This window comes from Schistocerca americana, chromosome 3 (genome assembly GCF_021461395.2).
Source record: "Schistocerca americana isolate TAMUIC-IGC-003095 chromosome 3, iqSchAmer2.1, whole genome shotgun sequence".
Lineage (NCBI taxonomy): Eukaryota > Metazoa > Arthropoda > Insecta > Orthoptera > Acrididae > Schistocerca > Schistocerca americana.
Genome location: NC_060121.1, coordinates 242,301,370 through 242,317,726, shown reverse-complemented (window position 1 = coordinate 242,317,726; position 16,357 = coordinate 242,301,370). Strand labels below are relative to the sequence as shown.

The 16,357-nt window shown below is 40.9% G+C and overlaps 1 protein-coding gene across 1 annotated transcript in view; it reads left to right on the top strand.

Annotated features, from left to right (window-relative positions):
• LOC124606745 (condensin complex subunit 2) overlaps positions 1–16,104 on the top strand; it is a 195,570-nt gene extending 179,466 nt beyond the window's left edge. The window contains exons 11-12 of the mRNA XM_047138782.1: positions 14,885–14,989; positions 15,081–16,104. Coding sequence (XP_046994738.1) covers positions 14,885–14,989; positions 15,081–15,338 — 363 coding nt within the window. The 3' untranslated portion in view covers positions 15,339–16,104. The remainder of the gene's footprint in view (positions 1–14,884; positions 14,990–15,080) is intronic.
• The last annotated feature ends 253 nt before the right edge of the window (positions 16,105–16,357 follow it).

Below are 16,357 nucleotides of genomic sequence, written 5' to 3'. Positions count from 1 at the left end.
CTCCTATTTCTTCTTCATCTACATTCTCTTCCATTTCTATAATATTGTCCTCAAGAACATCACCCTTGTATAGACCCTCTATATACTCCTTCCAGCTTTCTGCTTTCCCTTCTTTGCTTAGAACTGGGTTTCCATCTGAGCTCTTGATATTCATGCAAGTGGTTCTCTTTTCTCCACAGGTCTCTTTAATTTTCCTGTTGGCAGTATCTATCTTACCACTGGTGATATGCACCCGTACATCCTTACATTTGTCCTCTAGCCATTTTGGACTTCCTGCCGATCTCATTTCTGAGACATTTGTATTTCTTTTTGCCTGCTTCATTTACTGCACTTTTATATTTTCTCCTTTCATGTATTTAATTCAATACCTCTTGTGTTACCCAAGGATTTCTATTAGCCCTCGTCTTTTTACCTTCTTGATCGTCTGCTACCTTCACTATTTCATCTCTCAAAGCTACCCATTCTTCTTCTACTGTATTACTTTGCCCCATTCTTGTCAAATGTTCCCTAATGCTCTCCCTGAAACTCTCTACAACCTCTGGTTCTTTAAGTTTATCCAGGTCCCATCTCCTCAAATTTCCACCTTTTTGCAGTTTCTTCAGTTTTAATCTACAGTTCATAACCAATAGATTGTGGTCAGAGTCCACATCTGTCCCTGGAAATGTCTTACAATTTAAAACCTGGTTCCTAAATCTCTATCTTACCATTATATAATCTATCTGAAACCTGTCAGTATCTCCAGGCTTCTTCCATGTATACAACCTTCTTTTATGATTCTTGAACCAAGTGTTAGCTATGATAAAGTTATGCTCTGTGCAAAATTCTACCAAGCGGCTTTCCCTTCCATTCCTTACTCCCATTCCATATTCACCTACTATCTTTCCTTCTCTCCCTTTTCCTACTATAGAGTTCCAGTCACCCATGACTATTAAATTTTTGTCTCCCTTCACTATCTGAATCGTTCGTTTTATCTCATCATACATTTCATCAATCTCTTCGTCATCCGTGGAGCTAGTTGGCATATAAAATAGCTACTGTAGTAGGCGTGGGCTTCGTATCTATCTTGGCCACAATAATGCATTCACTATGCTGTTTGTAGTAGCTTACCCTCATTCCTATTTTCCTATTCATTATTAAACCTACTCCTGCATTACCCCTATTTGATTCTGTATTTATAACCCTGTATTCACCTGACCAGAAGTCTTGTTCCTCCTGCCACCGAACTTCACTAATTCCCTCTATATATAACTTTAACCTATCCATTTCCATTTTTAAATTTTCTAACCTACCTGCCCAATTAAGGGATCTGACATTCCACGCTCCGATCCATAGAACACCAGTTTTCTTTCTCCTGATAATGACGTCCTCCTGAGTAGTCCCTGCCCGGAGATCCGAATGGAGGACTATTTTACCTCCGGAATATTTTACCCAAAAGGACGCCATCATCATATAACCCTACAGTAAAGCTGCATGCCCTCGGGAAAAATTACGGCTGTAGTTTCCCCTTGCTTTCAGCTGTTGGAAGTACCAGCACAGCAAGACCATTTTGGTTAGTGTTACAAGGCCAGATCAGTCAATCATCCAGACTGTTGCCCCTGCAACTACTGAAAAGGCTGCTGTCCCTCTTTAGGAACCACACGTTTGTCTGGCCTCTCAACAAATACCCCTCCGTTGTGGGTACACCTACGGTATGGCTATCTGTATCACTGAGGCACGCAAGACTCCCCACCAACGGCAAGGTCCATGGTTCATGGCTATACAACGTCTGTGGTATAGTCCTTTTGTTACAGGAAACTCCAGTGACACTAAATTTCCTACTTAGACAGCACTGATACAATCTGTATAGAACTTTTTAATGTGAATAGTTGACACACCACTGTTCTTTATATTTGTCTACAGATTGTTTTGTATTGCTGTATCATAGGCCTTCTACAAATCCACAAATACTAAATGGATTCCTCTGCTTCTGGCATTTCTCTTCTCAATTATATTCTGTACTGTGAATATTCCACGTGAATGTTGTGGTCTAAAATCATTTTGTTTCTCAGACAATGTAGCCTCCATGTCTATTCTTTCTTTAAGGATTCTGCCATATATTGGCTGGGTTACTTGTCTCGTCATCCTCCTCCTGAGTGTTCGCCCATATGCTTTTGTTATGAGAATCAGGTTGCTAGGTTTATGTTATTAATTTTCGTGATTCACTTATTTCTAACATAACAAAATATAAGATTTATGCATGTTTAAACATATCTCAAATAGTGCAACCAGTAGGAGAAAGAACAAAAACTATACAGAAAACTTAATTCAACATTGCAGCAATTATACTGTAAGCAGTAACATTTATTTTGTGTGACATAGATTGAATTTCTGAAATGAACTTTGGAGTTTGTTGCTGATAAGACCTTACTATTAAATGTTGAAACTTATGAAAACATAATGTTGCTATGTAGATACTTATCATTCTAAATTGTGCACTTCAAATGTGCACCTGAATATGTGTGTACTTCATTTTTATGGTGGTAGTGGAAAAACTCCACTGAAATCACTCATCACTATGACAAATGTTTGAAGTATTACTATAACTGTCACTTGTTTTTAATGAAATAATAATTTTCTCCACTGAATTTTCCAAAAGGCTTCATTCTGCCATGCCATCTCCATGATACTCTATGTATGTTTGATGGCCTCCTTCCAGTCTTCAGAGATGACTTTCCTAACAGTTTCTTTTGTGAGTGCTTAGACTTCAGAAATAGTAAACTTATTATAAATCCTGACAGTGTAACATTTAATTTGGTTTCATATCAACTCTAATGAGTTGAAATGCCAACAGAATACCCTTGTCAACAACAGCTGATTAATAATGAGTGTTGCCGAACGTGGCTCACAGCACGCGGCGCCCTGTCTGCTACACGCATTCTCTAGTAGCAGAAATAAAAGCGAGACAAAATACAAGTCGTATTGGTACGCGTGAATTTATTTAAAGTTGATGCTTGAAATATATTAACTCGAAAACTGATAAGAGCTATTTAGTACAAGTATCTAAGATGCTGAAACATAATAAAGTTATTTGTTAAACTTCACAACTGAAATGAAAACTATTTTCGCAAGTTGTTGAACATTAGCAGTTTTGGTTTCCATTGTTAAGTATTAGCATTATTGATTTGTTCTACTACAAGCTACAGAATAATTGGTCAGTGTATTAAGAGTTATAATCTGAAGAAAGTACTCACAATATGATGATCTGGTTGTAGATCGATAGCAAACTCCCTCCTTACATTCCTGAATACGTTGTAGTTACTGTAATGGAAAAACACCACTCACATCACTGTCAGAATCTGATTTGACATGTCTTCCTCAGCACTACTTGAACTATCACTGCTCTCTGCCAGATGTATAATTAAATTTTCGATGCATTCTTCCACAACCCCTTCGGTTTTGGCCGCCTCTCTGATGGCACTTGCAGTGCTGTTTACAATTTTAGCCCACGTCTCACTTGTCACTTTATTGATAGCTGCTGGAAGGAGAGTTTCCACTTCAGAGATCGTGAATTTTTTATTGTTTGCAGCAATGTAATTTTTTATCTGCGCCCACACTCCTTCAATTGCATTGAAGTGGCAGTGGTATGGAGGAAGCCGAACGATTTCATGCCCGTGCCTTTTAGCAATCTCGTCAATTACATATGTTGGAAATTGGGGTTTCTTTTGTGCCACAATTTCGAGCAGTTCCGCCTTCCTTAAATCTTCTCTGAAATCTACTTTTCGCCGTTTCAACCACTGAATGATATCGTCTTTTTTTGTTGCCAAGGTTGGTGCCTTATCGTGGACAATGGAATGATAAGGCGCATTGTCCATAACAATCACTGATGGACTTGTCAGATTCGTCATAAGCGATGTCTCGAACCATTCTTGAAATACTACACTGTTCATTTCTTCATGGTAATCTCCCGTCTTTTTTGACCGAAACATTTTCAAGCAGTTTGGCACAAAACCTTTCAATGTTCCTGCATGTAAGACAGTAATACACCCTCCTTTGCCAACAGGCACTGCCATTGTCCCCTCGGGCGTTCCATCATTCCAGCCTCTACGTAAAGAATGGCTGGCATTGACCCAAGTTTCACCTAACCACACTATACTTTCAAATTCCACACCCATGATCCTGCGCAGAAATCTGCACCGCCATGCAACTACATCTGTCCTTTCCATTAATATTTTGCGTCCGTTAAACAGTGAATAGCTGAAGCCTATGTCTTTCAACACTGTACGCAATGAAAATTTGCTCCCTTTAAAAAGATTGTCTTTCTGAAGCGACACCAGTAATTTAGATAGAGTGGGATGTTCCCTTCTCTTATAATAGCTGTATATATGACGACGAATAGCGTCTTTCTGAAAATCATCCAAAGCGGTCACCTGCTTATTTCTCGGTCGCTTCTTTCCTGGTGTGTGCAGCTTTGTTGTGCCACTCTCGTCACAATCTACACTATACTGTTCTTTCCCTATCTTTACAACAGTGTTCTTACTTATTTTCAATGCTGCTGCAGTTCTCTTCACAACCTGAACAATAGGAATTAAGGGCCCACCTTTGTCCTTTTCTTTCTCAAAGTAATCCCTCGCAGAGCACACGAATTCACGGGCCTGGGTGTGTAGCACACTTTTCTTCCTCCGTTTCACTTCTTGTGTTGGGCTGGTACTACCCGCCGCACTAGACATTGTTTACAACGAAACATAAACAAAGAGACACTAAAAACAACAAAAACGAAATAAACTGCGAATTCAACTTCAGACAAATGACGAACGACCGCACCGCCTGCACGCGAGACACTGGTAAGTTTCATAAGCGCGTGCGACCGGGTTTCAGAGCGGCAACGTGGCCCTTGCTACCCGCTCAAAGTCAGGCCGTCATTGGCTGCCTGCCTGCGGTCACTAGGCAACGGAAAGACGCTATCGAGCTTTCAGTACCAAAGACTCGTCTCCCAGACTATAGAAAAATTGTTGGCAGTTTTCCCTGATTTTGAATTAGTGATTCTATGAATCATTTTGTAAAATTTAGGTGGTTCATTTCTTCATGATGATCTCCTGTTTCCCTTGATTTAAAAAGGTGGAGACTATTCAGACGAAATCCTTGTGAGGTGCATACTTGAAAAAGAATAATATTGTCCCCTTTGCCTGGAGGCATTGCCATTGTCATCTGTCCAGCCCTGTTCGACAAAACGAGCAGAAGTGGCCCACGTCTCTTCAAGCCGCACCACTTCTTCGATATTCATGCCGTAGATCTGCCCTAAAAATTTGCATCGTCAAACAGCTACATCCTTGTTCTCCATCGACAGCATAGGGCCACAGAAATGTTCTTACTGAAATACTAGGTTGTGCAAAACTGTGTGTGAGTGCCTTGAAAAAGACTGGATTCCATAATAATGGTGACCAATAACCTGTTGATTATTGGATTTCCCTTTCTATGATAATGGTCACAAATGTGACAATGAATCGCATCCTCAGCAAATGAATCTATATTGGTAATCTGTTGATCCATACAATGGTTTTTCCCGAAGAGTTTAAACCTTCGATGTTTTTACAACTTTTTATTTCTTGGACATTTTCTTGCCAGTATTCACAATAATGTTTTTTATTTTTTTGTTCTGTGCTACAGCAGTTCTTTTGATTGCATGATGAATGGATAGCAGCAGGCCACCGTTAGGTCTTTCAGTCTCAAAGTAGACATGTAACACGTAAACCATTTCTCTTGCCTGGCCTCATACAGCAATCCCCCAGCCAAGAGAACAACATGGAACTTCTCCACTAATAATTTTCAATGAACTTTTTTCTGATATTCAGTACCACAGAGCAAGCAAGAGTAACAACAAACAAAATACTAACTCATCCAACAGTAAAAATTATGACAAACAAAATTGCGGGGGTGCAATGAGCATACAGAACAGCAGGCTATCTGAAACTTGAGCACAGTGTAAGCATGAAATGTTGTGGTGGTGGGGGTGAAGATTTGGCAATTACAGCTGGTTGATGTGGTAGTCCTGCTCCTTGCTTAAAAGCTTGACTGTAGCTGCATGAGACAAGAAAATTCCCCCCAGCAATATCTGCATGATGTAATGAGATTCATAGCTTATGTAAGCAAAACATTCTAATTATAAAAAAGCTGCATCAGCCATACAAAATATAGTGTTTCATTGAGACCTCATCCAGACTTCCACACCTACTACAGTCTTCAGGTAAACATACCAGTATTGATTCTTGTTTCCTAATGTAATGTAGCCTCTTTGTAGCATGTCATTACCTCAGTCTTTTCTTATCTCTTGGTATCCTGCAAAGTATTCGCTTGGTTCATCTCCCACCCATTAACCTGCCAATTGTCCTGTCCACATCTGTTTAATTTTTGTTACAGTCTTAATTATGCTTTTTGCTACTGTCGGTTCTATCATCAATTTGTTTGTTTCTCTAGCACTCATAGTAATTCCAAACATGAATTTCCAGGCTTGCTGAACAGCACACAGTCTTTGCATTAATATTACATTCCTCATTGTCACATTTCAAAACTGTTAATACACACTGGCTGCAAACTTTGCTTTTCAGACTCACTGGGAGCTAGTTTTCAAAGCTCTGTTTAGTTTACTCCAGGAAATTTTTAGCTGCCTCTTTATTTCTTTAGCCTGCCTGCAAAAACAAAACAAACAAAAAACCCTCACCAACAATTTTGTAACTCCATTGTTTATTTTCTTTGATTTTTATGTTGTGTTATTTGTTTAAGTCTTGTTATAATTTGTTTACAAGCTTTCTTTCAAACATGCTCTATTAATGGCCTTCATTAATTGTTGATGATTATTTGCAGTCTTTTCATGGACCTGAAGATGGATTCAGGTACATACCATTAGTACATCTTCCTGCTTATCTTTCCCAGAATCTGGAACTGCCTCTGTGGCTACTAATAATGCTGACATGCAATCTTGCAGCCTTTTTTCCAGTCTCAAATGTCCCACCACTTGACAAGACACAATGGAAATGGTATCTTTGATGTGTATTGTCTTAAGTATATTAATGTAATTGAATCAATGCCTACCCTCTTAAAATCTATGAATCCTAGGCAGAGTTGTAATTTATACTTATTGCTTCATTCTATAATTTCATTCATTAGTTGCAATTAATGTCTAAATGTCTAAAGCTAGTGTGTTCCTTTGCCATTAAAATCAGTTTTTTTCTATACAGTTGGTGACAATTTTAATGAATATATTGTGCACTGCGGAGAAGAGGCTGATAGGTCTGTAGTTTGATTCTCTTCCCCCCCCCCCCCCCCCCCCCCCCCTCCCCCTTCAGTCTTGTGAAATACGTGGGGTTCAGATTTTTAGAATTGTCTTCTTTTGTATAAATATTCTGTGAGTATGCAAGGGAAGTTTTGAAGACAGAGATGAGGTACTGCCAGAAGTAAGGCTACGAGGGTGGGACATGAATTTTTTTGGGTAGCTCAGTCAGTAGAGTACCTACCTATGGAAGACAAAGGTTCCAGGTTCAAGTCCTGCTCTGTCACACAGTTATAATCTGCCAGGAAGTTTCAGATCAATGCACTCTCCACTGCAGAATGAAAATTCATTCTGAAAACGCTGAATGCTTGCACAATTTTCTCTCTGCTGTTGGGTAGTGTGCCATCTTAACTATTGAAATGGGATCTTACCCAAGTTAAGTTATTATTGTGACTTCTTTGTACTGTTGTTTTTTTTCAGTTTTTTGTCCTCAAATTTTAGCTGTATCTTCTCTCCATCTTCTAAAAGATATTTCCAGTAGATTAGTTTAATTCATGATATTCTAATCTTGATCTGTCATTGTTTTCTTGTAACTCAACAACAACAACAATGCGCGAGTTCCCACTTACACACGCACAAGCACTGAAAACTGCCCGCAACTTAGTCTGATGTCATAGTTTGCCTTTAGTGGTCATAGTTTTTGTGATGTTTTGAAATTAAGAAACCTATAACAGTTAGTTCAGAGAGGAAAAATGTGATCGCTAGGTACTTCATGTTACATAGTTTTTGGGTCATATGTTACTGTATACAAAATATAGTCATCGTGGAAAATTGTAAGTTATTGTCTGTATTGAAGAACACAGCTGATTACCATGAAGAAATGAACAGGGACATGTTTCAGCGGTGGTTTAAGGACTTGTGTTTGAAAAAAAAAACTTGAAAAAGCCTTTAGTAATAGATATCAAGAATTCCTCATATCATTCAATTTAGCCTTGATAAGGCAGCTGTAGTAGTTTCTGTAAAACAAGACACTGTCAAATGTCTACAAGGAAACACCATTTGTATACCAGATGACTGTGTAAAGGATGAATTACTGGATCTCATGACTCAGAATAAACCATCTTTACCTCCATATGTTACAGATCAGGGATGTCCAGTCTTTTAGCTTACCTGGGCCACATTGGAAGAAGCCATGTTTTTGGGTTGTGCATAATGTACTTAGCAATAACAATAACCATTGCATCATGTGGTAGGAGTTTCAAACTTGTAATATCAATTTATCATGAACAAACAATGGAAAATCCAAGATGGAGTAGTGACAGTATTATGACAAGGATAGATTGCAACTCACCATATAGTGGAGGTGCTGAGTTGCAGATACGCACAACAAAAAGACAGTCAAACAAGTAAGCTTTCGGTCAGAAAGGCCGTCACATGCAAATTCAACTCGCACTGTCATGACCGCAGTCTGGCTGCTGAGGCGAGTCTGTGAACAGCAGTGCATGGTGGGAGACGCAGTGTGGATGGTAAGGCTAAGGAGGAGGCTGGGGCAGGACGGGTCAGAGATACCAGGATAGGAACGGGGTATAGTAAAGTGCTGCTTGTGAGAATATGGGTGCAGAGAGGGTAGGGCAACTAGATGCAGTTGCGATGTTAGACATAGGGCAGGGGAGAGGGAGGCAGCGGAAAAGGAGAGAAATAAAAAGACTTTGGGTACATTGGTGGAATAGAGGGCTGTGTAATGCTGGAGTGGGAACATGGAAGGGGATACCTGGTTGTAGGACAGTGATTAATGAGGGTTGAGGCCAGGAGGGTTACAGGAATTTAGGATGTACTGCAGCGAGAGTTCCCACCTGCACAATTCAGAAAATCTGATGTTGGTAGGAAGGATCCAGATGCCACAGGCTGTGAAGCAGTCATTAAAATGAAGAACACTGTATTGGGCAGCATGCTTAGCAACTGGGTGGTCCAGCTGTTTCTCGACCACAGTTTGTGGTGTGCGGACACATAGCTGGTTGGTTGTCTTGCTTACTTGGAATGCAGCATAGTGGTTGCATCTTAATTTGTAGATCACAGGACTGGTTTCTCAAGGAGTCCTGCCTGTGTTGAAATAGGTGATGCTTGTGACTGAACTGGAGTAGGTGGTGGTGGGAGCATATATGGGCAGGCCTTGCATCTAGGTCTGTTACAGGGATATGAACCATGGGGCAAGGTAATGGAAGCATGGCTTGTGTATAGATGGATGAGGATATTATATAGGTTCAGTAGGCAGTGATAATACCACTGTGGGAGGGATGGGAAGGGTAGTGGGTAGGCCATTCCTTGCTTCAGGGCATGACAAAAGGTACTCGAAACCCTTTCAGAGAATGTGATTCAGTTACTCAAGTCCTGGGTGGTACTGAGTTACAATGGGAATGCTCCCCTGTGGCTTGACTTTGAAACTTTGGAACACGGAGGGTGACTGGAGAGCCAAGATTCAAGAGATCTGTTTCTGTACAAGGCTGGGAGGGTAATTGTGGTCTGTAAGGGTCTCAGTGAGACTCTTGGTTTATTTTGAGAGTGGCTGCTCATCACTACAGGTGTGATGGCCATGGGAGGCTAGGCTGTATGGAAGGGACTTCTTGGTATGGAATGGGTGGCAGCCATTGAAATGGAGGTATTGCTGGTGGTGGTTGGTAGGTTTGATACAGGTGGAGGTGTTGGTGTAGCCTCTTTGAGGTGGAGGTCAACATCAAGCAAGGAGGCTTGTTTGGTTGAGGAGGATCAGTTGAAGTGAATGATGGAGAAGGTATTGAGGTTCTGGAGGAATATGGATTGTGTATTCTTGACATTGATCCAGATAGCAAAGTTGTCATCAGTGAATCTGAACCAGTTGAGGTGTTGGGATTCTGGGTGTGCAGAAAGGATACCTGTAGATGGCCCATGAATAGGTTGGCATAGGACGATGTCATGTGCATTCCCATTTCTGTACCCTGGATTTGTCTGTGGGTGATGCCTTCAAGGAAGAAGTAATTGTGGATGAGGATATTGTTGGTCAGTGCAACTAGGGAGGAGGTTGCAGGGTTGGAATCCGTCAGGTGTTGGGAAAGGTAGTGTTCAGTAGTGTCAAGGCCATGGGCATTAGGGATTTTAGTGTAAAGGGAGGTGGCATCAGTACTTATGAGCAGGACATGATGTGCTAAAGGAACAGGATATGTGGAGTGTTGGTGGAGGAAATGGTTGGTATCTTTTATATAATACTGAAGGTGTTGGTGTGTGAGAGCAGAGATTCTCTAAGTGGGGATACAGTAACCGATCACAATAGGGTGTCTTAGGTGGTTGGGTTTTTGGACTTTAGGAAGCATATAGATGGCAAGTGTGTGGAAAATGGTAGTGGTCAGGGAGAGATGAACTATGGGGAGGGGTTCTGGGATGGCTGTAAGGCTCTGAGGAGAGACTGGAGATCCTGCAGGTTTCTGCAACGGAGTCACTGTGGCAGAGTTTTTGGGTGAATGAATCTGACGGGTGGCAGAGTCCTTCTGCTGGTAACCCTTGTAGTTCAAAACAACAGTGGTGGTGCCTTTGTCAGCAGGCAGGATTGTAAGGTCAGGATCAGTTATTAGGAGTTGGATTGCAATTCTTTCTGCGGGTGTAAAGTTAGATTGCATGTTGTGATATTTGAGGAATGATGGGGAGGCAAGGTTCAAGGTTAAGAATTTCTGGAAAGTTAACAGGTTAACAGGGGGTGATTTGGGGGAAGTGGGGCTGGATCACTATTGAGTGGAGTAGTACATAAACAGATTTATTTATTTATTTATTTATTTTTATATACCGATTGTGTCATATTTGCTCACTTCTTGGGCCTCTCTGATAATTGCTTCAGGCCACATGCGGGCTGTGGCTTGGACACACCTGTTATAGATAAACTAACAGAAAAATATGGTCATAGGGTCCTTAGACTGACACCATACCATTGCCACTTCAGTTCCATTGAAATCATATGGGCTCAGGTTAAAGTTTATGTGACAAGGAACAACAAAAACATGTATGTTAGCATAAGTGGAAAGAACTGCATTGTCAGATTGGCATGATGTTTAAGACACATGTAGGATGTAATAATGAAAGTGTGGTAGAATTAAGGTTTAGTGCAAAATGACAATGAATAACTTATTATTTCATTAAATTCTGACAGTAGTTCTAGTGGCAACACAGACAACAGTGAAAGTGATTCTGATTTGACCTCTCCACTGCCTACAAAGACATTGACAACAGACAGGGAGTAGACTATTTGTTTCTTCTTTGGTGTGCATGCAATTATTGACTGCACAAGCACATACCATTTATGAGATGCCAACTCGGCTCTCCACCACTGCCATCAGTTAATCAGTTAATTTTAATCATATTATAACCACTTCATTCACTGTCTGTTCACCATCCCCACTCCTTTACCTCCTGGATTCCTACTCATCACAGTTGATACCAACTCCCTGTACACCAGCATCACTTATGCTCATGGCCTCGCTGCCATCAAACACTACCTTTCCCAACATCCTTCAGACCCACTACCTCCTTCCTCACTTACCTTACGAACTATATCCTGACTCACAACTACTTCCTTTGAAGAGAAGATATTTAAACAAAACTGCAGCACAGTTATAGGAAACCAACACCATCCTATGCAAACCTTTTTATGGGCCATGTAGAGGTAAGCTTTCTAACCTCCTAAAACGCCAAGCCCTGTGGTTCAGGTTCAGTGGTGATACTCTCATGATCTGGACTCAGGACCCAGACACTCTATCTTGATTCCTCCACAACCACAACACCTTTTCTCCCATCCACTTCATCTGGTCCTCCTAAACTCCAGGTGCCACCATCCTGGGTGTTAACCTCCACTTCTCTGATGGTGCCATCCACATATCTGTCCACAATAAGCTCAACTGCATTTCAAGAGCTGCCACCCCTTCCACACCAAAACGCCTTTCCCATACAGGCTGACCATCTGTCGATTGTGTAGCTGCAGTGACAAGAACTCCCTTCCCCAATATGCTGAATGTGGTGTCACCGCCAGACACCACACTTGCTAGGTGGTAGCCATTAAATCGGCCGCGGTCCGTTAGTGTACATCGGACCCGCGTGTCGCCACTGTCAGTGATAGCAGACCGAGCGCCGCCACACGGCAGGTCTAGAGAGACTTTCTAGCACTCGCCCCAGTTGTACAGCCGACTTTGCTAGCGATGGTTCACTGACAAATTACGCTCTCATTTGCCAAGACGATAGTCAGCATAGCCTTCAGCTACATCATTTGCTACGACCTAGCAAGGCGCCATTATCATTTGCTATTAATCTTGTGATGCATGTACTGTCTGACCGATGTTCACCAATTATGGATTAAAGTTAAGTATTCCCGAGGCTATGTACTTATTTTACTAGACTCAACTCCTTTAACTGTTCCAGACCTCATGCCAGCCTGCGTGAGCTTAAACGCGTGCCTTTCGGCTACCCGTCACTGTGGATTGGCTGTCTTGCCAGTCCACAACACTGAAGGTCTCTTAAAGGCATTCAAATGGGCACTACTTCTCAAACGTAGTCTGCAAACAGAATTCCCGTGCCATATCCTCACACACAGCTAATCATCCCACCACCCCCAAGAATCAGCAACAAAGGAGTGTCTCCTTGTCACCCATTATCTCCCTGGACTGGAACATCTGTGTCGTATTCTTTGCCAGGGTTTTGATGATCTATCTTCATGCCCTGAAATGAGGGATGTCCTACACAAGATACTTTCCACCTCTCCGAAAGTGGTGTTCCATCACCCACGAAACCAACACAACGTCCTAATCCATCCATATGCTGCTCCCACTCCCAACCCCTTGCCAAAAGGATCACATTCCTGTTGAAGACACAGATGCAAGACCTGCTTAGTCCATTCACCCATCACTTCCTACTCTAGTTCTGTCACAGGCTTATTCCTTCTCATCAGAGGCCGGGTCAGCTGGCAAAGTAGCAATGTCATATATCACCTCTACTGTTATCACTGCACAGCTTTTTGTTTTGTTCTCAACCAACCAGGTGTCCACCAGAGTGAATGGCCACTGCCAAACTGTGGCCAAGAGCAAAACAGACCATCTGGTGGCAGAATATACAGTGGAGCACAAAACATGCTCGATTTCACAGGCTGCTTAACAACCCAAGCCATCTGTATCTTTCCCTCCACTACTAGCTTCTCTAAAATATGCAGAGGGGAGTTATCCCTGCAGCACGGTGTCCATACCTGGAACCATCCTAACCTCTATCTTCATTAACCAACTGTCACCAACCCTCCACCTGGCAGCTTCCCCTTCCTGTGTACTAACACCCCCTCCCAGTCCACTTCTGCATGTCACCTTCATTGTGTGCTGCTTCCCACCACCTTTGACACTGGTGCATCACATGCCTAGCCTGTGCACCTGCTGATCCTCCCTCAGGCATTCCTAGTCAGCAAAGTGGCTGCCTCCCTTCAAACAGCTAACTACCCATATTCAAGCCCTCTTCCTGCAATTTGTATATCTCTCTCTGTGCTCACCCCACCGGACACTACCCCACCTCTCTCTGCCTCACCCTACCCTTATCCACCTGCCAAACTGCACTCTTTGACATTATGCGTTCAAGTGGTACTGCGTAAGTGTACAGAGGTGTGTGTGTATGTGTGTGTGTGTGTGTGTGTGTGTGTGCGCGCGCGCGCGCGCGCGCGCGCGCGCGCGCGCGTATGCATGTGAACACCCTAGCTTGAGAAAAGATTTAATCTCAAAGCTAGTGAGTTTTATGCCCCCCCCCCTTTTTTGTGAGTGCCCTTGTTGACAGCTCAACACTTCTGCTTTTCAGTGAGTGCTCTCTTTTACTCCTAAAGTATTCACTGATAAAACTGTATGGGTCACGGGTGAGCAATGGAGGGTGTACATTCTAGGCTTAAGCTAGTTATCTTCAGAGCTACAGTGTTGAGTTTATCATACCTCTATAGTTGTGTGTGTGTGTGTGTGTGTGTGTACCTGCACCAGCCACTGGACCTGTGTTTTCATCAAATATTCACATTTTTGCCGCTATGCAGCAGCTCTGGGACATTCTACAAATGTGCTTATTTACAAGCTGAAGGCAGTGAATCTTGATCACAATAGTCTGCTTTTTATAAAAACTGGTAAGTCATGTTCTTTCTTCATTATGTTCAAAGGCATATTGACTTACGAATTACTATGTACGAAAAGATTCTCAGAAGTATTCCTTGCAATATTAAGTAGTCACATGCCCAAGTTCATATTTTGGCAGGGTTGCCATAATATAGTGGTCACTCAGTGTATATAGTGAGTGACAAACCTTGTGTTAACTATACATCAAGTAGCTTTAGTGTGTGAAATTGTTACACCAAGAGCACAACAATTTTTCCCCAATTACCCATATCCTCCTGTTAATAATGTACAAATTATATTGCTATAGTACACCAAATATGTCTCACCCTTCTGCTCCCTACTCACCACTTTACTAATTTCCAGGTCGTAGATATACTGATACAGCAATTATTCCATTAGATTATTATCATCTGTTTATTCTTATTAAACTTGAATTTTGTTCTGCTTGATAACTTATGTGTTTGTTCTGTATTGTGATACAGTGAAAGGCTTTCCTTTTCAGGTGGCCCGAATAGAGATTCCATTTGCTAGAGCTGCAAAGAAAATAGACATTAAAAAACTCAAGAGAATTATATGGGAAATTCTTAGAAGATCTCCAGTTATTGGGGTTAGTGAGAGAATTATTATAAACTTGAAATTTAAAGTAGTAGATGTAATTTTCTTCACTATTTTTACTAACTCTGTGCTCTCTTCTATAGGGAAATGATTCATCGTCAAGTAGCAGCATTTCTGGTACTGAAAGTTCGGGAAATGAAGATGAAATGAAGTCACCAATGTGGGCAAGTGAAATGTATGAGAAACTCAAGAGCAACGTGACAGGAGATCTGGCAAAGGACTTGAACTTTCCAATTGCTTTTAACTGTTTACTCCATTTAGCTAATGATAAGAAGTTACTTCTCACTGGGAAAGATGATTTGTCTGATATTTTTGTTACTCAAATCAGAGAGAGTTCTTAATTTACAGTGAAAAAGACTGGGATGTTATCAGAAGCAACAAATGTGCTCCTATGTGAAATATCTATCTGATGACTGTGGCTGTGACTAACTATCATGAACTGTGTTTTACTTTGCATCGCAGGCATGTTGGTCAATTCAGTATCTGAGAAGAAATATGTATTATTTTTCATGGATATTTCATCAGGAGTTCTTTTTATTACTGTGTTAAAACCTTTGTGACAATAGTCACAATTGAAACTATTTATATTTCTGGTTAAGTATGCCAGACTTTGAAGTAGTGTGAAGAAAATAGACAACAGAAAGTGAATGCTGTTACATAGAAACCTTAGGGTGAACATTTAATGAACGATCATTACTTTTTCATAAGGAAGTCATATGTGGAAGCATAAAATATGAAGATAGACTTAATAATATTTATTGAACTCTTGTAATTGTTATTGTGTGGGAAGTAGAAGCATTCCAAGTTATTTGAATAGAAAGTACCCTTTTTTTTCTCTCTTCCTCTGCCCCTCCCTCCCGTCTTCCCAGGAGCAGGATAATAAAAGTAAGATAAGAATGGGATGCATGCTGCTTCCATATCTAGGCTCAAGAGAAACATCATGTCTACTGTGCTGCAGTAGGAAGATAATAATATATACAATGAAGAATTTAGACTTCAATTAAAATGAAAGTATCAAGGATTCTTGACATTGCCATTTTTTCTTTGCTATAGTCAAATAAACACACAATTCTTAAACTTCAGTTTCTGTAATTAAGGATGTGTCACTTGGCCATATAAACATTACATTTTGATTAATATATCTTTTATTTATATTTAATGTTGTATAGCTGTATTTGTTTATATTGCTGTATGGTGCTATAGTACATATTTTGTTGAGTTTTTCAATTAAATGCTCAGACAAAAACTAATTAATAAGTTTATTTTTTGTGTATTCATGGCTGTGGTGGTCACTATGTTTTGATGAAATGAGTATCTTTACCTGTCTCCTGTAGATCACAATGTATTGTGTCGTCTTAAT